General features: G+C 48.2%; 11 protein-coding genes across 11 annotated transcripts; 6 read left to right on the top strand and 5 right to left on the bottom strand.

The window, feature by feature from the left end:
- Nucleotides 1-335: 335 nt before the first annotated feature.
- BP5553_07004 (uncharacterized protein) lies at nucleotides 336-3284 on the top strand (the record flags this gene model as incomplete). Its single annotated transcript, XM_032015627.1, has 2 exons — nucleotides 336-1241; nucleotides 1296-3284. 2 exons carry the CDS (start codon nucleotides 336-338, stop codon nucleotides 3282-3284), a joined length of 2895 nt encoding a protein of 964 aa, XP_031867896.1.
- A 1112-nt stretch (nucleotides 3285-4396) lies between these two features.
- On the bottom strand, nucleotides 4397-7086 carry BP5553_07003 (uncharacterized protein; the record flags this gene model as incomplete). The annotated part of the gene is made up of 12 exons (XM_032015626.1): nucleotides 4397-4599; nucleotides 4650-4761; nucleotides 4809-4888; nucleotides 4944-4987; nucleotides 5042-5070; nucleotides 5125-5142; nucleotides 5192-5222; nucleotides 5273-5394; nucleotides 5445-6032; nucleotides 6089-6349; nucleotides 6398-6574; nucleotides 6628-7086. The coding sequence occupies 12 exons, from the start codon at nucleotides 7084-7086 to the stop codon at nucleotides 4397-4399; spliced, it is 2124 nt and encodes a 707-aa protein (XP_031867895.1).
- Nucleotides 7087-9063: 1977 nt separating this feature from the next.
- Nucleotides 9064-11885, top strand: BP5553_07002 (uncharacterized protein; the record flags this gene model as incomplete). The annotated part of the gene is made up of 10 exons (XM_032015625.1): nucleotides 9064-9117; nucleotides 9178-10188; nucleotides 10236-10367; nucleotides 10420-10521; nucleotides 10569-10678; nucleotides 10725-10860; nucleotides 10918-11210; nucleotides 11278-11434; nucleotides 11496-11749; nucleotides 11804-11885. The coding sequence occupies 10 exons, from the start codon at nucleotides 9064-9066 to the stop codon at nucleotides 11883-11885; spliced, it is 2331 nt and encodes a 776-aa protein (XP_031867894.1).
- Nucleotides 11886-12140: 255 nt separating this feature from the next.
- BP5553_07001 (Nuclear transcription factor Y subunit C-4) lies at nucleotides 12141-13439 on the bottom strand (the record flags this gene model as incomplete). Its single annotated transcript, XM_032015624.1, has 5 exons — nucleotides 12141-12275; nucleotides 12345-13022; nucleotides 13124-13180; nucleotides 13237-13250; nucleotides 13349-13439. The coding sequence occupies 5 exons, from the start codon at nucleotides 13437-13439 to the stop codon at nucleotides 12141-12143; spliced, it is 975 nt and encodes a 324-aa protein (XP_031867893.1).
- Nucleotides 13440-14772: 1333 nt separating this feature from the next.
- Nucleotides 14773-15731, top strand: BP5553_07000 (Uncharacterized protein; the record flags this gene model as incomplete). The annotated part of the gene is made up of 3 exons (XM_032015623.1): nucleotides 14773-14900; nucleotides 14977-15142; nucleotides 15354-15731. 3 exons carry the CDS (start codon nucleotides 14773-14775, stop codon nucleotides 15729-15731), a joined length of 672 nt encoding a protein of 223 aa, XP_031867892.1.
- Nucleotides 15732-16618: 887 nt separating this feature from the next.
- BP5553_06999 (uncharacterized protein) lies at nucleotides 16619-17857 on the top strand (the record flags this gene model as incomplete). Its single annotated transcript, XM_032015622.1, has 7 exons — nucleotides 16619-16675; nucleotides 16732-16829; nucleotides 16881-16916; nucleotides 16967-16993; nucleotides 17043-17078; nucleotides 17127-17593; nucleotides 17655-17857. The coding sequence occupies 7 exons, from the start codon at nucleotides 16619-16621 to the stop codon at nucleotides 17855-17857; spliced, it is 924 nt and encodes a 307-aa protein (XP_031867891.1).
- Nucleotides 17858-18646: 789 nt separating this feature from the next.
- On the bottom strand, nucleotides 18647-19566 carry BP5553_06998 (NAD(P)-binding Rossmann-fold containing protein; the record flags this gene model as incomplete). Its single annotated transcript, XM_032015621.1, has 4 exons — nucleotides 18647-18718; nucleotides 18774-18873; nucleotides 18938-19472; nucleotides 19527-19566. The coding sequence occupies 4 exons, from the start codon at nucleotides 19564-19566 to the stop codon at nucleotides 18647-18649; spliced, it is 747 nt and encodes a 248-aa protein (XP_031867890.1).
- Nucleotides 19567-20413: 847 nt separating this feature from the next.
- BP5553_06997 (Uncharacterized protein) lies at nucleotides 20414-21818 on the top strand (the record flags this gene model as incomplete). The annotated part of the gene is made up of 5 exons (XM_032015620.1): nucleotides 20414-20803; nucleotides 20864-20944; nucleotides 21001-21116; nucleotides 21174-21292; nucleotides 21343-21818. The coding sequence occupies 5 exons, from the start codon at nucleotides 20414-20416 to the stop codon at nucleotides 21816-21818; spliced, it is 1182 nt and encodes a 393-aa protein (XP_031867889.1).
- Nucleotides 21819-22185: 367 nt separating this feature from the next.
- Nucleotides 22186-22666, top strand: BP5553_06996 (Transcription elongation factor SPT4; the record flags this gene model as incomplete). The annotated part of the gene is made up of 3 exons (XM_032015619.1): nucleotides 22186-22266; nucleotides 22326-22579; nucleotides 22636-22666. The coding sequence occupies 3 exons, from the start codon at nucleotides 22186-22188 to the stop codon at nucleotides 22664-22666; spliced, it is 366 nt and encodes a 121-aa protein (XP_031867888.1).
- Nucleotides 22667-22921: 255 nt separating this feature from the next.
- BP5553_06995 (C2H2 and C2HC zinc finger) lies at nucleotides 22922-24021 on the bottom strand (the record flags this gene model as incomplete). The annotated part of the gene is made up of 2 exons (XM_032015618.1): nucleotides 22922-23875; nucleotides 23935-24021. 2 exons carry the CDS (start codon nucleotides 24019-24021, stop codon nucleotides 22922-22924), a joined length of 1041 nt encoding a protein of 346 aa, XP_031867887.1.
- Nucleotides 24022-25114: 1093 nt separating this feature from the next.
- Nucleotides 25115-27439, bottom strand: BP5553_06994 (Winged helix DNA-binding protein; the record flags this gene model as incomplete). Its single annotated transcript, XM_032015617.1, has 1 exon — nucleotides 25115-27439. One exon carries the CDS (start codon nucleotides 27437-27439, stop codon nucleotides 25115-25117), a length of 2325 nt encoding a protein of 774 aa, XP_031867886.1.
- Nucleotides 27440-27648: the final 209 nt, after the last annotated feature.

Here is a 27648-nt window from a genome sequence, read left to right as displayed (position 1 = left end):
ACTGTACCTAGGTAGCGGCGACCCTTGAAACCCCTTATATAAAGTCACGTGTAGATAAGCAGCAAATTCCAACCTTGTGGATACCGTATCTGTTTGGATCGTCTTTGATCAGCGCCCTAATAGCAACTTTGCAATTGATTAAGCCTCCAAGAACCTATCGGTCTTTCTATATATTTAATTTCATGGGGGATAGCACCACCTAAATAGGCGGACCGGCCAATGTGACTTGCGATTCTCGGCGGTTCCGCCAGTACATTTAGCCAAGCTCCCAAAATACCACGTTGTTCCCAGACTCGACTTCCCTCACCAGCTCTTACGACGATGTTAAGGCCAGAATGGTATTCGACTGTACTTACCATTCTTTGGTAGCAGCAGCCCTCTTGCTGTTGTCTCTTGCCCCTCAGCATGTCAAATCGAGTACGATAACAAGCTCCTCGGGGGCAGCGCCGACTGCGAGCATCCCTTCGACTTGCGAATTCAGAACAATCAATTACATTACGGATTCTTTGCCTCAACTCTGCTTCAAATCATCATGGAGTGCTGATGGAATCTCGTCTACTAAGTCGATACCCACCGAGGGCGGCACCGCGACTCTCATAGCGCAAGCGACTGAACCAACCGAAAACTGTGAAAACTACAACCCGGGTCAAGATACAATACCCTCTGTAACGGTTAATATAAATATATCAGTCGACTCCCCGACAGATCGGAGTGGGTCCATAACTTCAGAGGACCTCGAACCCAGCGAGTTGAATGACGCCTCGTTTCTGTCCTTCGAGGAATGGAAGAAGCAGGCGCTAGAGAAGGCTGGGCAGGAAGATGCAAACATTGGTGGGCGAAAATCGAATACAGGCGAGAATAGGAGAAGGGATTCGGAGCACCTAAACAATAACCTGGACACTGTGGGAGAAGAGGGAGAAATTGAACTAGACTTTGGTGCTTTTCGAGGCGATGGAAAGAGCCAGGAGGCTTCGCAGACTGCTGAAGCCAAAGGTTCTGAAACCAGGGAGGAAAATAATGATCCAGCAAAGGGCAAACGGCGGCAAGATCACTATCGCAGCAAGGATGCTGGCAAAACTTGCAAGGAGCGGTTTTCATATGCATCTTTTGATGCCGGGGCTACGGTTCTCAAAACCCACGCAGGAGCTAAGAACTCCAAAGCTGTGCTGGTAGAGAACAAGGATACTTACATGTTGTCACAATGTTCAACGGAAAATAAGTTCATAATTGTTGAGCTCTCGGTATGGTCTCCCGCTAAAAGATTATGCTGAAGTTTTATACTAACATCTATTTAGGAAGACATTTGGATCGATACTGTTGTCCTTGCCAATTATGAGTTCTTTTCCAGTATGGTTCGCCAATTCCGCATCAGTGTCAGCGACCGATATCCTGTGAAAATGGAGAAGTGGAAAGATATCGGAACATATGAAGCTCGGAATTCTCGAGAAATACAGGCATTTCTCGTCGAAAACCCGCACATATGGGCAAGATATCTAAGGATAGAATTTGTAAACCATTATGGTAACGAATATTACTGTCCCCTTTCGCTGGTCAGAGTCCATGGTACTAGGATGCTTGAGAGCTGGAAGGAGTCGGAGGCAATTGGAGAGGACGAAGATCTCGAGAATGAAGATGTCGGGGCCGAAGAACAGTTCGTGCCTGATGCCGTAGCAGATGTTGTCCAGGAGGAAGAGAGACTAAATGCTGAACTCCGCGAAGCTGCAAAATCAGTTGTCAGGAATGCACATGCTGTTGCGGCTGAGGATGCTCGCTCAGCGGAGGTTGAACGTTTGGCAAATGCAACTACCCCGTGGATCAAATCTGCCTTTTTGTTTTCAAACATACCAGAGGTAGTCGGAGAGGACGAAGTCTGCCTTCTAGCAGAGGCGCCAATCCAGCCCGTTCCCGCCTCTGCAGCAACCAGCACGCCGAAATCGACAGCTTCAGAACATCCATCAACCATGGATGGCGCCACTACCATGGTACCCACTACTCAAGGGACGTCGACCGACGTTCAAACTAATACACACGTCACAACGGAGAATGCAACGATGGCAGTGACCTCAACCGTTACTTCAACTCTGTCAAATACTACTGCCTCTTCCGTCTCCACAACTTCGGTATCTTCATCTACATTCTCACCACCACCCGTTTCCGCTGCAGCAAGTAAGACCCAGAATACAACTGTGCCGCATAAAAACAAGACAACAAGCACGTCATCTGCAGCGTCATCTTTGCCAACTATACAGGAGAGTTTCTTCAAGGCCGTGTCGAGGCGATTGCAACTACTGGAGACCAATTCAACTTTGTCGCTGAAGTATATTGAAGAGCAATCCAAAATCCTAAGAGAAGCCTTCTCAAAGGTTGAGAAGAAACAACTCCAAAAATCATCCTCCTTCCTCGACACCCTAAATAACACTGTTCTTGCCGAGCTTCGGGGTTTCAGGCAGCAGTACGACGAGATATGGCAGTCCACTGTGATATCTCTCGAAAGCCAGAGAGAGGAATCGCGGAAAGAGATTTTCGCAATCAGCGCAAGACTCAACATCCTCGCAGACGAGGTCGTCTTTCAGAAACGCATGTCGATTGTGCAGTCGGTTCTCGTACTCCTCTGCCTAGGATTGGTGATATTCTCTCGTGTATCTGCCAGCGGTCAGTTTGACTTCCCCTTGCATAGCAGGATGCGGAATCTATCCACAGATACTTCTTTTCAGAGTGGCCCTGAAACTCCTGCGTATCGCAGGATGGGTTCTGAGAGACATGAGCAATCCTGGAGTGGACATGCGAGGCACCAATCCAATGAATCTGCTATTTCCAAATCGATGAACAGGGATGGCTCTCCACCAACCCCCATCTCAGCAGACTCAAGATCGGAACATAATTTCACACCACCTCCAGGTCCGGAAGATGTTACCCCAGAAATAGGAGGCGATATTCAAGCCTCTCGGCCGGAATACTTAGAACCATCAGTTCAAAGGCCGAGGTCGAGTTCCACAATATCGCAAGAACTTGGCAATGGCGTATCGTCTACTCCTACTTCGCCTCCCAGAAAACGAAAAAAGCGAAAAGGCTCACTTCGTCAACAACAAAGTCCCGCACCGAGCGGTGCAGCTGAATCTAGGAATGTCTCCCGGGATTCTACTCCTCACCGTAATCAAGTTAATATAATTGTCAGCCCCTCATCGGGGTTACAATCGCCTCCAGAAGCGGGCAACGGGCCAGGCACAGCATCGTTTAATATCACCCGCAAGCCGTTACCTGCTCTACCCAAGAATGGCGGATAGCCAATATTTTGTATCATGACTAATGAATGTCCTGGAGAGATTTGGATATGCGATTTAGCATGGAGTTTGGGGGCTTGAAATATTCTGTGTCTTATTGCATCATAGCGCATCATATTTACATTAGCTTCAAATACAGCATATTGTTCCTGATACTTCCGAGTTAACACTTAATTGTTTGAAGTACATATCCCGATAAATATCACATCAAGTGAGCGAATGAAGCGATCTTCTGCTGAGTTACTCAACTGCAATTGATGATAATCCTACTTTATGACGATGAAACGCTCGAAACTTCAATGATTCCCTGAATATCCCAAACTTATGCATATAGTTAGTGTTAGTCAGAGGGGAGTTTATGATCCCAGCTATATTGATTAACGGTTGTAGTTTACGAACATAAAGCTTAGGAATATATACTTTGTAGTATAGTTATACACTGCGCGGATCAGAACTTCTAAATATTATAGATGGTACATGGTTCAGGGTTCATATTAACAGAGATGGGTTTTGGTGCAAAGAGATGTATATTGAAAACGGGTGGGTGAAGGGAGCAATAAAGGGAAATCCTTTCCCACTATTAAATTTTGCATATGCTGGATTATATGTTGCATTAGGGTGTGGTAATGGGCGATGTCCTATTGTACCAAATCCAATATGAAGCCTTTCATGTATTTAGGACAAACAATCATATTACAACTATAATCACAAGATAAGGAGGGTATATTACGCTCAATGTATTCAATTTGCTATCTGGCAAGCTAAAGGCAACTGCAAAGCTAAAGGAGGCCGACGCCTATTTCACGAATGTTATGTGAGCAAACCAAGCCCGATCCGTGTCAAAATCGCCAAATAACATGTAATATGAAAACCGATCCTTCCAACCCACCAATCTCCATCAAAACGTAACTTGAAGGTTTGTCATGATATTGAACTCACGTCCCCAATTTGGTCTTCAAGGTTCAAAAAATGGACCAGAATCGAGGGATGTGATCGACACAAATATTCGGGGATAGATACCATGGCCAAGTAGTTCCAGAAAACTCGGGAACGTGTATGGCCGCAGATCGAAATGACCATCACAGTCAGTCTAGGCATTCGTTAGTGCGTGGAAACTAGGGTGTTGCAACTGCTAGAGGAGCCTTACAAGATCTGTAACTAGAGAAGCTCCCGCCCCTACCTTCACCACCGCCATATCTGTCCAGAGCATCATAGTGATACTCCTCTTGCTCAGCTAAGCTGGTCCCCCGGTCGTATTGGGAGCGTCGTCTGCGCTGCTCGTCCCTCAACTTTTGGCCTGCACTAGGGGCGAAGAGCCCTAGATATAGTTAGGACTTGTGGTGGGCATCGAACTCTCAGAACGCCTACCCTGATGTTCGGCGTTCTCACAGCTTCGCTTGAGCTTAGCTAGATTATCAGTAGCCGGGAAAGGCTCCTCTTGCCCAGCTCTACCTAAGGAATCGGCAATGGTGAAAAAAAGCTACTTGAGTTAGGAAGCCCACATGCACAAGACTCAGGGGGGCTAACCTTGGGTCGGTGGTGTGGGGGTTCAAGCATCACAGAAGAATTCCGAAATTTCTCAACTAGAGATTCTCGGCCTTGAATTGCTGGAAAAGGATATGAGAACTGTGGATGTGTTATGTCAAATCGAGAGTCACTTACCTGCATATGAGATCTCAGCAACCTTCTCACTGTTGAAATAGTTCCTTGGCAACATCAGCGTAAACCCTAAAGGAGTTCTAACCAGGATAAAATCTTACCATTTCTTGTTTGCTCGGGCGATAACAAACTTTGCTCACGTTAGCCAAGTCATCCAATTCCACTAATGACGAAGATCACATACATGAATAATATCCACCGCCTATATAAGTTAGCATGGGCCACCAGGAGCGAGGATCAGGTCAACTTACATGAACAAAATTGATAAAGGCATAACCGACGCTAGAGAGTAATTAGCATATACGTCAAGAAAGTATCAAGAATTCACATACTTGCAATTGTTCGAGAAGTCAATTCGAAGATACATGAAGTCGTATCGTCCGAAACTGGATTCATCGACTATCTGTTTTAGAGTTGCTTGGTCGAGCTTGTTGGGGATATTTCTAAGCATAATCTGACACGCTTTAGCCATAGTATATCTTGAACTAATTAGTTTTCACCTACGGTTGTCTTGACATCCAATCCTGCTTCAATCATTCGTATATCGACCTGACTGTATTGGGTTGCTGCCTGAATCGAATGGTTTCTAGGGACCTTAACGGCATTTTGGCGACGGCGGGAGGAAAATTGCGACGGAGTAGGAGACAACTGGGAATATCCTAAACCGGGAGCGAGAAGCTGCTGGTGTGGGCTCATTGGACTATATCCACTGTTCCTCATGTCAGAATATGGATATGCCGCTGGAGGGGTACCGTATAGTGTCTGGCCGATGTTTGGAAGTCCGAGATGGGGGGGCGGTCCGAATTCGCGACCAGAGGCCATTGGAAGGCGTTGCTGGCCAGTTGTAGCTGCTCTCCTGGCTGGGGTATAATCCAGCCGTGGAGGAGTAACTGAAGATGTAAATCTCCTGGTAGTGCCCCATCCTTGATCGTGAGTGGTCAAGGCCCTCATCGCATCATTCAAATAGAAATTTTCGTTAGACTTCTCCGCAGGTAAGGCAGCTGGAGCCAGAGGTTTTTTGAAAATTTCCCTCGCATGTTCTAAGCCTTGCGGGTTATGTAACTTAACTGTCATGGTAATGTTGCTTTGACTCTATTGAATTGCAGAGTTAGTGACGGTGTTATTGTATGATAAAGAAGTGTGCTTACGCTGAGGGGTTTTTTATGAAGAGCATCGACAACCTTGCTGGCCTTAGCCGCATCAGCCAAATGGATAAGAAGCTGAAAGACGGCGGAGTCTTTGGTGGAAATGGGTTGCCACGACCACAATGGACCACCAGACTCAACCAGCAAATTCCTCAGATGCTGCTCAAATTTCTTCCGCGACGTGATTTGTTGTGATGGGTAATGTGCCTCCAGATACACTTGGCCTTCGTACTTCGAAGGAGGCTTCTGGCCAGGGATGACCTCCTATTTCAATGTCAGCAGGTTACATCACAAAACAAGGATGCTATTTACCGATGCCCAAGTAGCAACCGAGATATATTCGACTACAAGTCTGTTGTGGTTATCTGATGCCACCGCATTGTAGATGTGCTGAGCATCATAAAGGTTTGACATTCGCATGTAGACATTGCCGTTGCGGAATACCTTCCGTAACGAGCCATCGGGGGCCCAGCCAGATTCAGCCAGTTTCTAGGATCCAGGTTAGCACACGCCCGAGGTGCCATATAATTCCGATAACATACCGTCAATGAAGCATCAGCCAAATCCACAACACTCTCGCCAACGATGCCAGTAATCTTCAAGCAGCGAGCGACCTTGGCGTCGGAGGTAAACCCATCATCGACGGTTTTAGCTGCGTGCTCAATTTGCCCTTCCCCGGACTGGGGCATTCCAGGTCGAGACGAACTGGGACGATCGACGGGGAGACCAAAGGGCTGAAATTCGGAAGCTGTCGCTGAGAGCTTGGCCCCGGGCTTTCGCATGGCAGAAGGGGCAACGAATGGGTCCGCAAGGGACTCGTTCACGGCAGTATTGCTGACCCTCGAAGCGGAATAATTGGGATCGGAATACCTAACTACCTCTGGAGAGAAAACCGTGATAGCGGAAGCGGGAGTCGCATTGAGTGGTTCGCCACTACCAATAGACGAGTGGGGTGATGCCGAATACGCCTCGCTATGGCGAAGGTTGACGGAGCTCGCCATGTTCAAAAGTCAAGTCAAACTTCCAAACGGTGTGAAACTCGATAAACGGCTACGGCAGCCGATATTGGACAGGCAAAATCGCTAGAAGGCGGAGGGCGTCAGCGGTGTAACGGTACGGTGAGATCAAACATTTCAAGGAACGTTGGAGGGCGAGACAGGGAAACGCGACAGGAGAACGCGGCCTGGCGTTTGGAGGGTAGTGGAGGTGGCGGCTAGGATGGAGGTATTGGAGTAGAAAGGAGATGTAGAGCGATAACAGCAGGTTGCAGAGAGCACAGAGCAGGTGATACTAGTAGATCGGAGGTAGATCGTCGGTGGTAGAGGATGGAGGATGGTAGGTAGACGGTGGGGGATAGAGGACGGGGGATAGCGTGCAGAGTGTTATCAGTGACCCATAGTATAGCGCATGGACTCACCTTGAAGAAAGGACTCCAAATAGATGTGTGTTATACTTGTGAGAGATGAGAGATGATGGACGGTTGATGTTTTGGGAAGAAAGGAAGATGGAGGTCGACAGGTGGCAGTAATATTTATAGCGTGGAAGTTCATCCCGCCCTCACCAGCCACCTATTCGCGCATCCCCCAAGACGCCCGCAGACTCAACTGCTTCATCGACGAATAGTTCAATCGATCAATCGCCTCATCGGCGTTTATTTACTGTATCTATTTATATATATATCAAGGAGAGCAGAGTACTACACCGTCTTAAGGGCGTTAGATGTTTTAAAGTGCTACAATACCCCGCCTGTTACAAGAGAAAACTAAACCACAAGGTAGGGGGATAAATTGTAAATGTTCTATGAGGAATGAAACATTAATACTAGGAGGTGAAAAAGAGAAAATTTTGTGACAGAACACGATGTGTAGAAGGGATATAATAGGAGTGGCATTCATGCATCTGTACTGGAGAAAGTCCGCAAATACAACATAGCAACAAGGCCATGTGTAGAAACGTGTATTAGTGTTTAGTCGGTAAATTTTTTAACAGTATGAAATATCTACACGAAGCTTGTAAAATGACATGTGCTACTGCAAGAACGTTAGAGACTTCTCTAACCTCTGTGTTTCTGAAACTTAGGCTAACATCGTCGCACCGGAGATATATGTCCATTACTAAATGGTACATGCTATGAAATTTGCACGGGGGGCAGACCTTCGGGGGTTGTGCATTACTTCCATTCAGGAGAACAGAATGAAATTGTCTTGATCCCAGAAAGTTTTATATGAGAGCTTACAAAGAAAATTTTGCCCGGTTGTGGGTTGTTGATTATACATAGGCCCAAGGGCTGAATATGCATCCTAGGTTGGAGCAACCATCTGAAGGTAAACTTCAGGATAACTGTCACACTTGCAACAATCTCCCGGGCGAATCTACGCTGGTAATATTTTACACACTCAACCTGGGTATTCTACTTCGAAACCAGGAAGATAGAACCATTTACCTGATATAGGTAGGTCCTAAAAGGATTGAGTAGGGCGGCAGATCACCCAGAGGTATGAATTGCTTCAAAAGTGCCCGCGAAGCTGAAGCGGTCCAAAGAGCTCAACTTAGAGTCGATCTGTTGCCTCATGACTTCGAGAAAGCTTTACCTAATATAGGTTCTAGGACAAAAATCATTCATGGCGGGCCACCCATATGTGAATTGCGCTTTAAGGGGTGTGTGTGTGGAGTGAATAGTTGGGAGAATCTATACCGGCAGAATTCGTGAGGTTGTGATGTTGTGATGTTGATAACTGATTGAGGACGTTAAATTTGGGTTGCCGACAACTCGTTAGACACTCCAGTGGCAGGGGAACTTTGTTACCCCGTAGCCGAGGAGGGATCTACCAAGTAAGGTCTGGTCAATAAGAGGGAGCTGTTTCAGCCTTGTAATTCGGGCGGCGAAGCCAAATATCACATCAGCCCGTGAATGTACCAAGTATCACAGTCGCAAATTACAATCCCTATAGGGGCCCATCCAAGTCCCAAGCACAAACATGGCTCCTCGGAAAGCTCCCCAATATGACGACTATCGAGTTGCCGCACAGGAGGTACCTTCTCCTGCCCTGATCTCCGATCACTCTAAACCCAGGCTAACAAGGAGTCTATAGATTATCCTCTCCTCCTCCGATAACGATTACCTAGACCAGCTAATTCCCGCGCTCAAAGATGCCACAAACTCAGGTCGAACGAAGGGGCTCATGCAGAGCTTGTCGCAATATGCTGATGCGCGAGAAGGGGATATCGAACGGATTGGGATGACGAAGCATGAAGAATTTCTGCAATCTGTTAATCAGTTGCAGCAGGTTAGGGAGGGAACCACGGCGCTCACAACAGAGATCTTGAAACTCAATCAATCCATACAATCAAGCACCGAGAAATTAGCTGCACAGAAGGGCGCGCTGGTTGATACAAGCGCGGTTCGCCAGAACATCGCCGAGGCGTCCGAAGCGCTGAGAGAATCCCTCAAGGTTCTCCACGCTGTCAATCAGGCTCATGATTTGATCCGCAAGAAACAATACTATGCTGCCTTGAAAGCTCTGGATGATCTCCAGAACGAACATCTTATCCCTACAATTCAAAACAAATATGCGACTCAACATCGGCTGGCCGATATAATACAAAAGTCCATCCCTGCCTCCCAAAAAGCTATATCCGAAGCTGTCATGAGCGATCTTAATACCTGGCTTTTCCGAATAAGAGAGACATCTCAATTCCTGGGCGAGGTCGCCTTCTACCATACCGAGCTCCGACGAACACGACAGAAGGAGCGTATGGAAGGGAACCCGTATTTGCAAAATTTTAAGCTCAACTCTGCCATTGAATTGGTATTTGACGAGAGCGAGGAATTTGATGTCCTTGATAATGAGGAGTTGCAGGTCGACTTCACACCACTATTCGAGTGCCTGCACATTCATGAAGCACTCGGTCAAAGTGATAAATTCCGGGCAGATTACGCTGCAACTAGGAGGCAACAGAAGGAATTGTTGTTACCAAGCTCAGTCAACCTCCTGGAGGATAACGAGAACAGTCTCAGCAGTTTGTTAGAAGGGATCGCTGGTTTTGCCATTATCGAAAAGGCTACGACGAGGAGAGCTCACAGCCTTCGGTCTCCTGTTGATGTAAGCTTACCCGCGGAGAAAAGTGATAATAGACTGATCAAATACAGGTCGATGAACTCTGGGATTCAATGTGCAATACTACAGTTAAATTGATTACGAAGGCTTTAGATCAGGTTGACAATGCGGAGGTGCTACTCAAGATCAAGGGTGTCATTGCCCTATTTATACAGACCATGGATGTAAGAATTATCCAAGAGCGAGTCCGAATCGTATACTGATTTTCGTATCAAGGGCTGGGGCTACTCTGTGGCATTACTCGACAATTTCTTGCTCAAGCTCTTCGAGAAATACGCAGAACTACTCAAGAAAAGATTCAGTGATGACTTCCAAGAGGTATGCCGAATTAAGACCTGCGCGGACTATTTGCTGACGCCCATTAGATTGTATCCAGCGACGATTACATGCCCATGCCCATAAGTGACTTGGACAAGTACGACAAAGTCGTTAGTGTTAGTTGGTTTACGCCGGAGATGCCAAGAGAAGAGCTCACGTAAGTATCTCGAGCCATTCCAAGAAAGCTGCTAATCAACTCGCAGATTCCCATGTGTATTGCCTTTCTCGCAAATGTACCCTCTTTGCTGCATCGATATCCGGAACTTCCTTAATCAATTTTATTTCTTCTCCGACGATCATTTCCAGCAGCCAAATGTAATTGACGAGGCGCTTAAAAAGGTATATGCTCATCTACAACATCTATCCTCGGATGAAGTGCTGATACCTCCCTTACAGTCCCTAGATGAACTACTTTCCGAAAAAGTTTGCAAGTCCTTAGTAGAGAGGCTCAGCTCTCAATACCTAGGCCAGATCGTACAAATCCTCATCAATCTCGAACATTTTGAAATAGCATGCAAAGAGCTGGAGCAACTGCTCATCGCAGCCCGATCCTCGACTTCGGCCGGCGGGCCAATAATTCTCGATGCGACCGAAGAATTCCGGAGCAATAAGAAGACGGCGGAAAAGCGGATATTCGAATTGGTGAATTCGAAGATCGACGATTTGGTTGAAACGGCTGAGTATGACTGGTACGTCAACCATGCACAAGAATTCCGCTGCGGTGCCCCCTACTAATTATCGCGTTCCATTATTCAGGATGGCTCCAACACTGGAAACAGAGCCGAGCAACTACATGCAAACACTCATACGCTACCTATCCAACATCATGAACTCCACGCTCCTAGGCCTCCCTCGAGAGATCAAAGAACTGATTTACTTCGACGCGCTCTCTCACGCCGCAAACATGATTCTCGTAGGATACCCCCCTTATTCTCCCTCCCCTTCCACCAATCTCCAACTAACGCCACAAACAGGCCCTCCCCCTCTCCCCCTCAGTCAAGAAAATAAACCCCAACGGCACCGCCGCCCTCGCCAAAGATGTGTCCCACCTCAGCGATTTCGTCGACGGCCTAGAGAACGCGCCCATCCTGAAGGAAAACTTGGATGAGTTACAACAGACGGTCCTGCTCATGCAGACAGAGAACCCTGAGGAGTTTTATGATATTAGTATTAGGAACAAGAAGTTCGGCAGGGTGGATGCGATGAATGGACCGCAGATTTTAGAGAAGTATGGCTTGTGCTTATTTTAGTTGGGGGATTTTGCTAACTAGCGTTGATACAGACTTACGTATTCGGTGCAGAGCCCTACGGGGACGAGGACAGATCGTCTTGCTAATTTCTCATCAAGGTTTGGGATGAAGTAAGGGAAGGGCAACATCATCGTATTCATTACTTCGAAGGTTTGCAAGATCTCATCAGTAGTACGGAACGAGCGGTGCCAATCAATGCAATCTGGGGTTGTCATATTCTTCGAACCAGGAATCACCTCTAACAAAGCTCTCAAACAAATCTTGCTACAATATACGGATAGGGGTAACTTATTTCCATCCAAAAACTCCAACAACTGGGATAGGACACCATGAAAGAAAACGAACCTCGTGAACAGACGGACAGCGCGGTTAGCCGACCTCATAGTCCCGCTCGCCCTCAGCATCAACATCGCCCTCCCCTCCGTCGTTGCGCGGATAGCTATGTCCTGCGTCATGGCCGACCGAGGGATCTTGTGGGCGCTGTTGCTGCACGTGGTACATTTGCTATAGAGAGGTCAGCATGAAATCAGGCGATGTGCTTTCTCAACAATATATGGGGGTTTGCGGGCATACCTGTTGCGCTTGCATTGGAGGATATCCATAGATCCCCTCCATCTCGTTGTACATCTGCTGGCCCGGAGCGCCATATGGAGCAGCGGGACCGGGTTGGACTTGGGCCCCATACATGTTTGGCTGCTGAGGGTATTCCTGTTCAGGAGCAAGGCCATGCGCCGGGTTCAGACCATAGTTTGGCTGTGGGGGCATGTGCTGCTGAGCTGGGTGGCCCGGTTGTTGCGGGATATTCGCATGCTGAGGAGGAAGCTGGGCAGCGCCAGGAGCAGGGCCAGGGACACCCTGGGGTGGGGCAGCGCCTTGTCCCGTTGCTCTCTTTGCGTGTGACGCAGCCTCCTCGCGGGGAACAATGTCGATTAGGAAATCAAACATGTCTGATTTGGCCAGCGCAGATGCGATATCTGATCTCTGAAGCGTCCGGCGCTTATTCTCCTCCGCATGTATCCAGGCGCGCATGGTGAGTTCCGTAATGAAGATATCACAGCCTTTTGCAAATAAGATAGGCGCTTCTGCGGAAATCATCTTCACGTCCGGATCGGCCTTCATGACTTTCTTGATTCGCGCCAGCGGCAGTTGATGCAGCTTGTAATCATGTGTCTCGGTTTCGAGGTGGTTGATTATGTGCTGCCAGTAGGTGGTGAGGATATCTTTGTAGGTGCCGTGGAGTCCTTGGTTAACCTATAGCCCCGCATCGCACCCATCAGCTCTCCATTCCGTAGCATAGCATAACATATAGCACTGAGTACCAAGCAACCTAAAGGGGGGGATTTCTTTCATACATTTGCCCACGCGCCAGTATAGAATTCTGCAACGGGCGCATAGCCGTGAGCCGCAAGCTAAATAGGACGGTCAGTCGAGAGCAAGCTTGCGCAACACCTCCAAGAGGACATACCGCGGCGCTGGCACCTGTCGCAAAGCACGGGATTAGCCAATGGATCCTCTAGACGAGGTTTTCTGTGCGTCCGAATTGTGTTTGTTTGCTTGGGATAGGGAAGGGCACTCACCATAGTGACCGCCATGATTGGTATCATACACCGGCTGTGCGCGTTGCCCTTGCTGGCCGTGGGACGAAGTGGGTGGGTTCTGCGAATCCATCTCGGAGTCGATTCGGTCTCCTTGCTGGGAGCCTTTCAAGGGCTGGAGGGTGTGTTCTTGCTGGTTCGTACCTGCAGCAGACGTTCGATGCAGCCGGAATCGCGTCCAATGAAGCTGCAGCTCAGGTCTCGAGGGCAGTAAGGCAATTAATTCTTCTTTTGTTTTGACACTCGGCGGGCGACGAGGCTCTGGGAACGAATCGCCAGTGCAGTTGTCTGCGGTTCAGCGCAGCGGCGGAAGCTGACGGTCCGAGAAGGATATAACCTAGGGGATAGGGAGCAAACGGTGTAATCGTTCGAGGGCAATGGCAGCTTGGTGTCACCGGGCGAGGTCTGTTTGCGCGACGCTCTGGCGACTCTCTCGAAGCTGCGACTGTTGACAGCTTCGGGGATTGGCGGGGCGTGATTGGTTGTTTGGTCGAGCTTTTGGATGATGTTGTTCAGTGGTCGGATAGGGCGATAGGGGATCGTTGGGGGGGTTCGCAGAGAGGTTGATGACTGGCTCTCCAAGTCTCCAGTGGTCTCGGGGGGCCCAAGGGATTTGCGACAGGCGACGGCGGCGACTGGGCACAAAGCAAAACAAAGCGAGTCCACTGGCACTGGCACTGGCACTGGCTATAGAGTATCACCCACTGGAATGTAATACTAGGCAATGAAGGGTCGAGGATGGTGTGTGGTGTATGGTGTATGGCATATGATGTATGTATGGCCCAACACCGACACCGACAGCCACGGTTTATATGGGAAAATGGGCGACGATGAATTCACATTGGGCAGCGTTGTGGCATGGATGAGCGATGGGTGTGGGTGTGTGAGTTATGTGTTGTTCACTTTGACCTCCACCGCCGCAACAAGGCTGAGTCGAAGGTACTTGGGATGGTACGTATGTACAGTCTCTCCAGTCTGTACAGTATTATACTTGGTGGTTACTACGTAGCAGCAAGTACCAGACGCCGTTGCGATACAATCAACCTCCCGCCAGCTTCCCATCAGTGCCCAAGCCCGTCGGTCCCGCCGTCCTGTCGGCGAATAGAACAGTGAAGCCTCACCGTCCTCTGCTGCCCCAATACATCATCATATCATGCTAATCAAGCTAATCTTATACACCGTCGACATCATCGTACACTTCCCTGAGACGATCCCGCTGCTGCGCCTTTTCGTCTTTTTCGCTTTTTCGTAGTGTCCCCGTCACCGACTTTTGGTAAATGGCTCGAAGCGGACTAGCGTCGACGCAAAAAAAGGCCTAAGCGAGCAAGCTACCAATTTTCTCCATTTGCAGCTTCCACAGCTTTTTCGGACCACCACACCAAATACTTAGTATTTCATCCGACATCATGGCTGAAGAGGAGCTTTCTGATGCTCAACTCCAGCAATTGCTCAGGGGTGCCGAGGAGCGCTTGAGGGCCGCCAAAGGGAATATCAAGGGAAATACCGCAGCCAGCTCGCTGGCAGCTCTCCAACAGTATGCAGCCCAAATCCTCCACCCGTCCACCCCTCCAACTATCTACATCCCCGTGCTAATTCGCTGCCTCTTCCAGACTTCCGAAGATTGCACCCCAGAATCCTCTAGTTCCATTCGTGAGCAAAACGGCCCAAGGTGCTCAGGTCGATGCCTCGAAACTCGTGAATCCCGAGCAACGGAAACTAGCCAATGGGTTCAGGACAGTCGAAGATCCGGTCATGGTCAGAGAGAGAGCAGCTAAGGTGAGCATTTACATTTACATTTATTTATGCACAAATTCTGTTTTCGATGAGGAAAATTAACCCAAACAATACTTGACGCGGAACCTAGCCCCGTCTTGGGCGCTACTCTGCACCACATGATGTCTTAATTTCATAGTTACACTGAGAAAACACAAATATTATTCTATTTTTGGCCTGCCTTTTCTGCAATGGCTGCTAATTAGATTGATAGATGAAGAAAGCTACTGCTGGTGCCAGCTGGTACGACCTCCCACGAACAAATTTGACTCCGGAACTCAAACGAGACTTCCAACTACTCAAAATGAGATCGGTTCTGGACCCAAAGCGGCATTACAAGAAGGAGGGTTCAAAGCAAGAGATACCGGAATTCTCACAAGTCGGTACCATCATTGAAGGGCCAACAGAATTCTTCAGCGCGAGATTATCAAACAAGGATCGGAAGCGAACCTTGGTTGAAGAGGTGCTTGAGGGCGAGAGAGCTACTCAGCGCTTCAAGACCAAATACAATGAGATCCAGGCTGCCAAGACAAGTGGCAAGAAGGCTCATTACAAGAAAATGAGGTCCTTGAGACGTGGCACGAAAGGTTGAGGATTAGGAGGCAATGGCCTTCTATCGTCTCAATGATATCTTCCAGGAACGATCCCGTCTTTAATGGAAGTATCCAAAACTGACCCCGTCTTCTGAGTTGAAATAATGGCTCAGGCGCCCGTCACATCAGCTGCCGAGGACAATATAAGCTTCATGCTTATGAGGGGTCTACGGGCACAGTGGCGTGGAGATTATGAGAGGTTGGACACCCTAACAAGCTCAAACCCAGAACGTAAGGATCCCACATTTCCTCCTGGCTTCGTAGCTAACAAATTTAGCCAGGTTTAAATTATCAGGATCAATAAGAACATCTTGCTATTGCAAAAGCGCGAATTCCTTCGCGGGTTTGGATTTTGGCACCATTATTAGAAATCCCATATCACGCCGTAGAGGCATCTTGGGTGGATCTTAGGTGGATGGGCGGGTTAAGAACGCCGAAAGCATTACACCAAGGTCCAGAACTACCTCTCAATCCTCGTACGAGTAGTAAATTCATACTATGTAGTGCTACCAAATTGATACTTTTTGAACGAGTTATGATGACCTGAAATCTCCTACATATTTTCGAAGCCCGTGTATGCTGTTTGGCCGACCGTACCTGTAATTAAGGGATCATGGTCCGTACTTGCTCGATTACTTCCTCAGCCCGGAGGCGGTTATAAACATTAGCCACAGTTCGTACCTAGAGTAATATATATAACTCGTGATTAAAATATTAGCAACTCTGTCGTAAGCATTTATTAAGGTCGGACTTGGTGTATAGGTGCTGAGCGAGTGAGTGCTGTGGTGGAATGCGGCCGCGGCAACAGCCGAGTTCGCGACCTGAGCAAATAATTTTGGCTTCGACAGCGACAAACAGGACTCCTCGAACTCCCAATCCATCCAACATGGCCGCATCAGCTCCAATGCGGTTGCCATGGCGCATACTTACTCGATCGGCAGCAGTCAGTTCCCCATTGCCTTCACCCGCGCACGATAGTCCTATCCTAATCAATTGCAGGCCAATCCGCTCATACCAGCTTCCCACCACGGTAGAATACAGCGGCCCACCAACCCACCAAGGGCAGGAGTTCTGTGCAGATATAATTCGGATTTAACGTATGGGGACTATATGATATATTCGGGGGTTCGCAAATTGACGTCGTGTAGCACCCCTCCTCCAGGGATCCAACAGGTCGAGACAGAGTACGATTTCAACCTCGATACCAGTTCTACATACGCTAACTTGAACTCAGGACACTTCGCGCGCCAAAGCAGCAAAGGTAATAAGGCCTAGGTTTCTGCAAGGCAGTAGACTAACAATCATTGCAGCCCTCCTCCACCAGAGAACGAAACCTCTCAGCCAGCGTACGTTCTTCCCAACTAACACCAAACTCTTCTCTAACCCAACCACAGAGCCAGCGCAGCCGAAGCACAAGACCTGGCATCAAGCAAACCCTTAGAAAAAGACTCGGAAACGGGCCTAGATTTCCGATTACCACGAAGCGTCCAAGCCGTCTACCTCCGCCCTCTCCGCCGACAAGCCGAATATGGTGTCCCCTCGTGTGATCTCCAACTGCGTTCCTACAGCGTCCGCAATCTCGAATTCTTCTGCGACTTCGCTCTCCGCGCAGCGTATTACCTAGGCCTGCCTGCCTACGGCCCAGTCCCCCTACCGCGAATCGTCGAGCGGTGGACAGTACCCAGATCAAGTTTCATTTTCAAGAAGTCGCAGGAGAATTTTGAGAGGAGGACTGTGAGGCGGTTGATTCAGATTAAGGATGGGAATCCCGAGACAGTGGAGGCGTGGCTGGCTTTCTTGAGGAAGCATGCCTACTATGGGATTGGTATGAAGGCTAATGTTTTCGAGTTTTCGAAACTGGGTAAGAGGCGCGAGAATTCCTCTCTTTACAGCGCGGTCTCTAACTTCTTCGTGTTTACTAGATGTGGGGAAGAACATGGATATCGAGATGGAGCAGATGAAGGATACTGTGAATGAAACTTGGGAACAGGTGGGCATCGATAGGAGCCGGAATCGTGGCAAGCGCATGACTACGGAGACTATCATGGAGTTTATCAACAAGGAGAATTTCCGCTCTGCAACTCACGGAAATGCTCCCTTGAGCAAGCCTCCTTCGCCGTTTTAGTTTATGAATGGCTTAGTTGGATGTATGGAGGAGAAGCCTGGGAACGGATTTGCAGTCACCCCCCGTGTCAGGCGCATCCTTGGGTGTACATTTTGTGTAACATTAAGGTGTTGGTGTGCAAGATATATAGGGTAGGGAGCTGCATACTGAGTGGGAACTTGCTGGGAAGAACAATACAATGTAAAAGATTGGATGCCCGAATACTACTACTATATAACAACCATTGCCGCTACAACGAACAAGTTTTAGTTAATGCAACTAACTGGAATGTTACTATGAGAATATCTGGGGATATTATCTAGCCAGATCTTGCGGTGGGTTTTGAAGCCTATTAGAAAGCACATCAATCATAGTTTACCATCATCGATACACTCAAAACCCTCACTTCCCCTAATAGCTAGTCTGGTATTTCATAGTACTTTGAGCTTTCTTTTCCTGGGTTCACTTTTACTCCGCAAGCTTCGAACTATACATAGTGCCTCGCGCGCTAGGAGTGTGTTCTCTCCATACCCTACAGCCGTGACGCCAAAACAGAATATAGGAAGATTAATGGGATGGGGATGGTTAAAAATGTATTCCATCATATTTTATAGCAAAGCAGAGGTAGGGAAGATATTAAATAAATATCATGCATTTGAAATGTTATTTCCAAGCCATCCCCAGGTGTATTGGGGGTACAATTTAACCACTGCGTGTCCGTATGATTTACCATAAGTTATATAATCATACCTATATTCCAAATCCGTAAGGTGAGATATATCTTCTAACATTGTGTAGTACAATCCATCTCTACCACGCGAAAGTCGCCTCGTCATATGATTGAAAGGTACCGCTAGTTTTCTCCCTCGTAGCCCCATCAAACTATCCCATAACATTAGTAAATATCAATAATAAGCCGGTTTCCGGGAAATTTTACCTTTTTAAGCATGCCTTCAACACTCTGCTCTAAAGTAACAGGTGCGTCTTCCATTCCATGGGACTTCGCCCCAAAAGTTCCCATATCAGTCTGGACCCATCTACACACATCCCATTAGCACATTTGTCAATCTTCAAAAGCTCAGCCAGCAACTCATGACTTACCCAGGACTAATCGCAAAAGCCACCAACTCCGGATTCTCGAAGTGGATCTTGCGAACCAGGTAGTTCAGTGCAGCCTTGCTCATACCATACGCGGTGGTGATAGCAGGGACCTTCTCCATATCGCCAATACTAGCAATCGCCGACGACATACCCACGAATACCGGTTTTGGGGATTTCTTGAGCAGTGCAATGGTAGCTTGGTAAAGTGCGACAGTAGCAACGGCGTTGATTTCATAGTGCTCGCGGATTTGGTCTAGGGGGGTGGCTTCGGCGGTGGCATAGCAGTTTGAGATTCCGGCGTTGGCGATAACGAAGTCTAGGGATGTGATGTTGTGTTTGGATTGGAGTTCCTGGATGGCTTCATTGACTGTGGACAGGGAGTTGTAGTCTATTTTTACGGTGATGACTTTGCTCCCCGAAGCGGTTTTCAATGATTCCAGGGATTTGGAGGACTCGTTGGAGGGGTCCCGGACGCCTGCTATCACGGTTGTGTTTGGGCGTTGGATGAGTGCTTCAAGGAGCCCGCGGCCCAGGCCTAAAAGAATAGGTTAGATTTCATTCTGGATCAAGCTCAGTTGGGGATATTGACCTCGGTTTGCGCCGGTGATGAGATAAGTCGTAGAAGACATCTTCTTGTTATTCCAAAGGAGCAATGCGGAGGCTTTGAATAGTGTGTATTTATTCGAAGATACGGAGAAGACTGATGATGACGAAAGGGTTGAGAGCTTGAGTGCTGTCCTCCCCTCCTATCTATATACTATTTCCCTAGTTCGCCATTTCCGATTTCCGTCCTCCCTAACTGAAGGTGTATCATAAAATGGAGCAAATTAGCCTTGATGTACGTTGCTTTCAAATCCGTTGTTAAGATGCATTTGTAAGCCGCCGATCGTAAACCCGGGCAGCTAAACAATACTAATCCATCCGAACCACAACAATACTCCACACCCGACATGGGGATATTGTTCCTCCGGCGGACTACTGGTAAGAACTCGGAGTTCGAATGGTCAGATTACAGAGTAAATGTCCTAGATACGAGTTGGGGAAACAGATACGGAGCGTAACGAGGGATAAGGAGACTTGGCAGAGAGTAGATCAAAGCAGACCTAGGGGTACACGAGCGAGCTGTTGCTCTCGGTTGTGGCCGTAAGGTCACAGCATATGCGGAAGTTCACTTGCGAGTAGAGCAAGACCAGAAGTATGTCATATTGTTTCGTGCACCCGTGTGTTGCGAGGTACCTGCCCCCAAATTTTTGTGCAACTCGTCCTGAGCGGGTGGTAACTGTCGAAGTAATAGTTCTATCAGCAAGTATCTCGAGGATGAGAGCTGCGGAGTTGTACTCGTAAAGTTCCTGGGTATGAATAATTGAATCACGTGAATTCGCGATCTGGTGAGACCTCGGGAGCTCTCAAATTAACCTACATGATAAATGGCGCGTTCTTCAACCAAAATCCGTATAGACGCAAACCATTTTAACAATGCTGTTAACAAGGCGTAGCATCAAACATAGCTTAAATCGGTGCAACTTATCTGGTGCTTTCGCTGGTCGAATCCCAATCACGACCACCAGCAGTCGACGAAGCATCTCAACTCCTAGCCAACCACCACCAAACCAAGTGATTTTCTCTGGAATTCAGCCAACAGGTATCCCGCATCTTGGGAACTATCTCGGAGCTCTACAACAATGGGTAAAGCTCCAAAACACGGCAGCTCCGTCTACCAAACTCCTCTATTCGATAGTTGACTTGCATGCTATTACCTTGCCGCAAGATGCGCAGAAGCTAAGGCAATGGAAGAGGGAGGGTCTGGCCACGTTGCTGGCTATTGGCCTGGATCCTGAGCGGTCGATTTTGTTTCATCAATCGTCTGTACGTATAGATATCCCAAGTTCAATGTAGGCCCGGATACTGATATTTGTGTCAACCTAGGTTTTTGCTCACACCGAGCTGATGTGGATCCTTAGCTGTACGGCTTCCATGGGATATCTCTCTCGCATGACACAGTGGAAAGTTTGTAAATATCTTCCCTAACGTTTTGTTTGGACCCCCGACTGATTACCCATCAGAGCAAGCTTTCATTGACGGATGATACGTCTCCCCTCGAGGAGAGCGCTAAGTCAAAACTTAAGCTTGGGTTATTTTCATATCCTGTGCTTCAAGCTGCAGATATATTGGTTCATAGGTACAGTTCCTCAAGATGATACTTTGCCTTGATTTCCATTTCTGATCCGATATATAGGGCAACACATGTTCCCGTTGGGGAAGACCAAAGCCAGCACTTAGAATTCGCGCGCGAGTGCGTAACGAATTTTAACCACGCATATGGGCCCCATCTAATAGCACCAAAGACCATCATGTGTATGTGTTCCCTCCCGACTCGAGGGATGGAAAATACTAATTCCTCCAAGCTCCTGCCAAACGAGTCATGTCTCTACAAGAACCACATCTCAAAATGTCCAAATCGCATGTAGACCCCCGGTCAAGAATCCTGATTACAGACACACCTGAAATAATCTACAAAAAGCTCATGTCCGCATTAACTGACTCCACAAACTCTATTTCATATGACCCAGTGGCTCGCCCAGGAGTATCCAATCTACTCGAGTTGCTGTCACATTTCGATGCCGAGGGGAGGGATGCACAGAAGCTTGCAGTCGTGTATGGAGATCTTGGGCTAGGCCAATTCAAAAAGGTGGTAGCTACGACAATATCGGAGAGCCTTGCGGGCATCCGTGAAAAGTATGCGCAGGTGCTAAATCAGGATGGCGGGGCTTATCTTGATCATGTAGAGAGAGAGGGCGCGAGAAGGGCGAGGGAGAATGCCAATGCAACTATGGCTATAGTGAGAGAAGCGGTTGGTTTGTCGGATCATTCTGTATTATAGAAATAGAAGCAAGATATAAGTTTCCAAAATATGTTGCTACGTTTAAATGAGTCAACTTGATTCATTTGGTTTCATTTGGAACCGCTCATATGATTATTTTTATATTTGGAAGCATAGCTTTCAATTAATAGGGGATGCTCGGAGGGTGATAAGGTTGGGCTTGGCGCAAGCCAAACTTAGCGTCCTTAGACTGCGCTCCATAGGCCTTCGCCACAGGGGGGATTGATCCCAAGAAGTTCAGCCTCGTCAAAGAACTTCAAGATCTAGACCTACAACACCAGCCTCTTCCGACATCACCTCAAGACCATCAAAACCGCCGACTCCCCACCACATCGCACTCACATATTCACATCAATCCATCGTCACCATGACAGAAAACTACGTCGCATCAGGCCAGCAGCGCAACCTGCGCGCCTGCATGGTCTGCTCCATAGTAATGACCCAGACTGTCCGTCCTCCCTCATTCCCCGTCCTCAACGTGCTGTCTCAACTAACCACTCTCTCCAGCGCTTCCTCCGCGAAGGGTGCCCTAACTGCGACGAATTCCTGCACATCCAAGGCTCGCAAGACGCGCTCCTGGACTGCACATCGCAGGTCTTCGAGGGCTTGATCGCGCTCGCGGATCCCTCGAAATCATGGGTGGCGAAGTGGCAGCGGTTGGATAATTATGTGAAGGGAGTTTATGCGACGAAGGTTTCGGGTCAGCTTGGTGATGAGGTTATTGCTGTTATTGAGGATGAGGCGAGGATTCGGTATATTCCGTAAGTGGCCCTTGGATATATGTATACGAGGGGTGAATGCTAATTATTTGGGATAGGCGAGATGGGAGTGCTACAGAGGCTGATTGAGGGGTTGGATGTGTAGAGGCTAATAGGGGATTGGGTGGCGTGGATGATGGATGGATGACTGAAGATGGATACTTGATTTTAGAGGACGGGATATTGAGCACTGCAAGGCGGTATAGGAGTTTTAGGAGTCATAAATGGAATATGATTGATCTCTCTAAACAGAATACAAATGGTATCAACCTGACAGAACCCATGTCCCCAACGCCTGAGCAATGCGTGTCCCGCCAAACGCCAGCAAATCAATATCATCACTCTTTAGAACCGTTGTTTTTTCTGCGCCGGACCTCCAAACCCAGAAGGCCCTCGTTGTCTTTTCCGCTCCATCTCTTCCTTCATGATCCGTTCTGCTTCGCTCATCTTCTTTGGTTGTTCTATAACAGCGGCTTTTTTACCACCCAGAGCGTTCTTCTTCGCAGCGGCAAACACATTCTTGGGTTTGCTTGAGAACCCCATCTTCAACGACACCTTCCCTGGAGCAGTCGACGGCTCTGCTGCAGCAGGGGTCTCCGTGGAGTCGGCAGGCTTGTCTGAAGAAACCTTCGGCTCGCTGCCATCCGGGACAGGATTCTCGGCAGCTGGTGAGCCTGAAGCGGAATCTTTCTTCGCATCTGATCCAGTAGCAGTGGATGAAGTTTCTGCTTTCGACGGCCCAGCCTTCGTCCCGAAATTAAGCTTGATCTTCTCGTCCCCTTCTCTCTTCAGCTCCCTCTCCGTACCATCAATATCGTCCTCCCCCTTCCCCCCAACTTCCGCCTCAGCCCTCTTAACCTGTTCCCTGATCAACATCTGCTCCCTCTCCTCATCCCCTTTATCCTGCCTCTCCTTCTTCCGAATGGCATCCTGCCTCCTCAACGCCTCAGGGCTGTTATCAATCCACGCCACATGTATTCCCTTTTCGTCGTCCTCCACTCTACAAATCCCCTCCCTCCCAAGATGTTTTGCAAACTCCGTCAGCGACGGCCATTTTGTAGCGTTCATGTGAATGTGCTCTTTGTTGCCTATGTACTCCTGGTAAAAGTGGTTGAGCTGGACCTTCTTCTCGCCGTGGGATGTGCGAAGGAGTAGCAGGAAGTCCCGCTGGAATTGATTGCTGTAGTCGTTTATGTATTTCTTTGGGTCTTCACCAACGAGGAGCATTTGTCGCACATGCGACTCTGCCTGGACGTGCATCTTGAAGCCGTTGGCATCTCGACATTGCTTTTCGCAGACCTGGAGGGCGAGTTGGGTTAGCATCGGGGGCGAATATGAGGACGGAGATCAAGACTTACTTGGCAATACCATCGTAACCGCTGGAGCCCCTTGGACTTGAGCTTGTTGTTTAGGTACTTCGTAGAACCAACTTCTGCTTTCGGCATCTTCGCGGATATGTGGTATGGTTTGTGGTTTCTGAGGCTCGAATCTGCGGCTTGAGTTTATGATGGAAGGTTGCAACCTCGCCTCGCCACTAAGGCTGAAGGCTAACGAAAAGTGACTACGAGTGTCGGGTAAACCTCGGAAGACTCCTGGATTGCTCACGGAGGACTTGTAAAGTCACATTTCTCAGACTTCGATATGTGATATGTTTCTGTATACGTTACTAGATGTTATATCTACGTAGACATGGATTCAACAATATATAGTCCAGGGCCTAAATTTGAAATACGAGGTGGCATATTTTACTTATGATTGTCGAAGAAAATAATATTAATATTAGTTATTCAATCACATTTGAAATAATATTGTGATAATTAATAATCGACGGTAAAAATTATTAAAACGTAGCTTAATTAAAGGAGCTTTCCGTCGTTTATAATAGTAATACCTAGAGAAGCTTTTGATTTTGTACTAGATTCAAGTCGTCTGAAGAGCTTTTCAGTTTGCGTACGCCTGACCGGGTTCCCTCGAGGTTCTACGTAGATATTAATTTACTTCCTCGTAAACATCACGGGAGATCAAGTGAGATGTAACCATAATAGTTAACGTGTTTTAATTCCCCAGTCTATGCTTGCTACATAGCTAAGCTAGCCGAAAGATTATACAAAAGGCCAGTGAAATACCTGATCCTTTGCTAATAACTCGAGCCTATTGCCACGTCCATATCGTAGCACATCCAACATAAGAAACCCGTTGGGAAAATATCACAAACAAATCATGCATGCATGAGAAAACACCTAGTCCTTCCCTTATATACCCAGACATCATTATCATAGACAAAATGAACACAGGCCCTGCGGCTATCCTACTTTAACACCCCTACATTGTTTTCGCCACCCCAAATTTGCGCCCTCCCTTAAGCGCTATATCAATTTGCCAGTCGTGTGTTTGATTGATGCGCCTAAATTCGTGAAGGTCATAATAGTCATCGCCGGCGTCCTGCCGAGTGTGCCGCGTAAAAAAATAATTAGGAAAATCGTGATTCATCTACTCCAACAGTACCCATTCATTCAGATGGGTTTCAAAGGCACCAATTTAAAATCGAGAATTGAAGCTTCGACCGAAATTTGGCCGAGAGCTGCCTATCTTTGGCGTAGTCCGGGCAGTTTGACCAGCAGCAGCGCCAATTTTCTGAAAGCCTTGCATAATATCCACACCCGAGAAGTCGTCGAGGTCATCAGCCAAAAAATCATCGACAAAATAGTCCTCTTGACGGAGGCCAAACGCTTCAAGGTTGAAATTTGGCGAAGCAATTTTCGTTGGCGATGAGAGGTTGAGTAACTTGCTAGGGGATTCCATGGTAGGCGAGGCCATTGACTCAAAGGATTGGTCTGTTGGGTCGTCAAATACTGACAGATGAATGCTCGGAGTCAGTTTAAGAGAAGGTGTAGAAGTCGTGTTCTTGGTAAAGCCATGATTGAAAAGCGGTATGTCAGCCAGGGGGTTGCCCAATCCTCGTGACCGGTCTAATCGAGGTCTCTTCGCGGATCTCTTTTCGGGAGACCTAATGCCAGGGACACTGAGGAAGCTTGCGCTTGTGCCGCTGAAGATATCCAGATCCGCATTGCTGGTTAAATCTTGAAACATATAGCCGCTATCGTCTAGATTAAAGGCTGGGCTCCAGGGAAGATTTTCGTCTAGGCAAGTTACCCCTCTGAGGGGCGAGCCTACCATTTCTCGAACCTTATCACGGTGCATCCTGAGGTTGGTGTTTGGTGATACAGAAGGAGGCGGCCGAACAGGGGCTCTTAGCTTGACTGCTGGAGTAAGTGGTGGCGGCATCTGAGACGACTTCTTTAGAATGGGTTTCCGTAACGGAGATGAAGAAGGAGGAGCAAAGCAAGTTCTATTTTTCGTGGGACTGTCATAGGACGAGCCACGAAGGCGTGCGATCTCCTCTTCTGCACGACCTCGCTTAATTATGGGGCGATCAGCTTCTGAAGTTAGAAGTCGATGAGGCCGTACTGCAGAAGAGTCCAAAGACGAGAAGTACCCGCTGTCATCCATGGATGCAAACTTGCGTTTGTGTGACCGAGTTCTGGAGGACGAGGGGAAGGGTGGCACAGGAGGAGGCGTATGGTGTCGTCTTGGTGCGTGGCGAGCAATAGGGGGGGACGAATGCATAGTTGCCGGGGGTGGTGAGGAGTGAATGAGCGGCGAAGCAGGCATACGTTCTTGAGTTTCTTCTCCCCCCTCTGCTTCAGGAAAGGCATCCGAGGCTGGGATGGTAGCATCAGAAGATATCTCAGGGATCGCAGGGTTTTGGGGCTCCGGCTGGGTATATATTGGTTTTGCCTTCGAAGGCAGTTCTTGAGTTGCTGCTGCAGCCAACGGCTTGAAAACGCGTGAATGAGGAACCTCGGGGGGAGGGGGAGTTGGGCGAGCAGAGAGGATTGGACTATTGTTAATGGGGCCAGCGGATTTCCGAGTCTTTTCCTTGATAAACTGATGCTCCATTCCTGGTTGGATTGCCCAGTAATTACCCTTTCCTTTATCATCCTTTGGCCTTTCTTGCTTGATAAATGCCTTATTGAGACTGAGATTGTGGCGAATACTGTTTTGCCAGCCGGCATCAGTTGCGCCGTAGAATGAATACGTATCGGAGATCCATTTGTAAATCTGGGCTAGCGTGAGACGACGATTGGCCGCCCTTAATATAGCCATGCCAATCAACTGGGCGTAGCTATGAGGAGGCTTCGTTCCATCATCGCGGAGGGCAGGGAACGAATCTGGCGAAGGGAGTTCCATTCCATCTGTAAAGTCTACCCCTTCCTGAAATACCTCCATTTTCGTCCTCTTAAGGGGCCTAGATTCGTGTATCGGTGCGGCATCCATCAATCGCTTTTGCGGGGGCTTTTGGCCGTAAAGACCTTCCAGGGAGAAGCCCATTCCGCCAATTCCATCACTGTATGGTGCTTGGAGATGCGGGTTATACGGTTGTGGGTAATTCTCCTTCTCCGAAGCGCTTGAAAAGGTGGTGAAGAGAGCCTTCTGTGGAGCGGCATTTAGACCTGTCTTGAACTTTGACATCAAGGGCTGTTTCTTTTCCATCGAATCGGTGGTGTACGCCGGTCCTCCGGGGGGTGGCATTGGGACCATATTCAGTTTGTTGCCGAAGGAGGCTCTCGATGGCGAGCTATACGTTTGCTGAGCACTCTTCAGCGGTGACTGCTTGCTTGGGCCAACTCGTGGCGGGTTAAGTACGATATTCCTCCTCGACGCGGCATTTTTTATCGGGCGTAGGGGCGAGGTTTTCTTGGAATTGGAGGCGTTTTTTGATGAAGGCATCGGTGCATGATCGAACGAAGTCGCGGGATCTTGGTAGATTTGCATCGGCTGCGAATAACGCGTCGACGACATCGTGAAGAGTCGACGACGCGAGGTCGTCAGAAAGGGTCAACGTGAGCTCGACGCGAGGGGTTTCCGGATCAGTAGGTTCCAGCGAAATGTGAAATGAAGAATACGAATGCAACTAAAAGAGCTTCTTGATTAGTTGTTTGCAAAATGGTGATGGTGAGCCCCGCTGAGTAGCCTTTCTATGAGGATCTTTGCATGCTGTGTGGGGGGGG

This window comes from Venustampulla echinocandica (genome assembly GCF_003357145.1).
Source record: "Venustampulla echinocandica strain BP 5553 chromosome Unknown scaffold_5, whole genome shotgun sequence".
Classification (NCBI taxonomy): Eukaryota; Fungi; Ascomycota; class Leotiomycetes; order Helotiales; family Pleuroascaceae; genus Venustampulla; species Venustampulla echinocandica.
The sequence above is the reverse complement of the archived record's forward strand: the minus strand, read 5'-3'. Positions and strand labels throughout refer to the sequence as shown.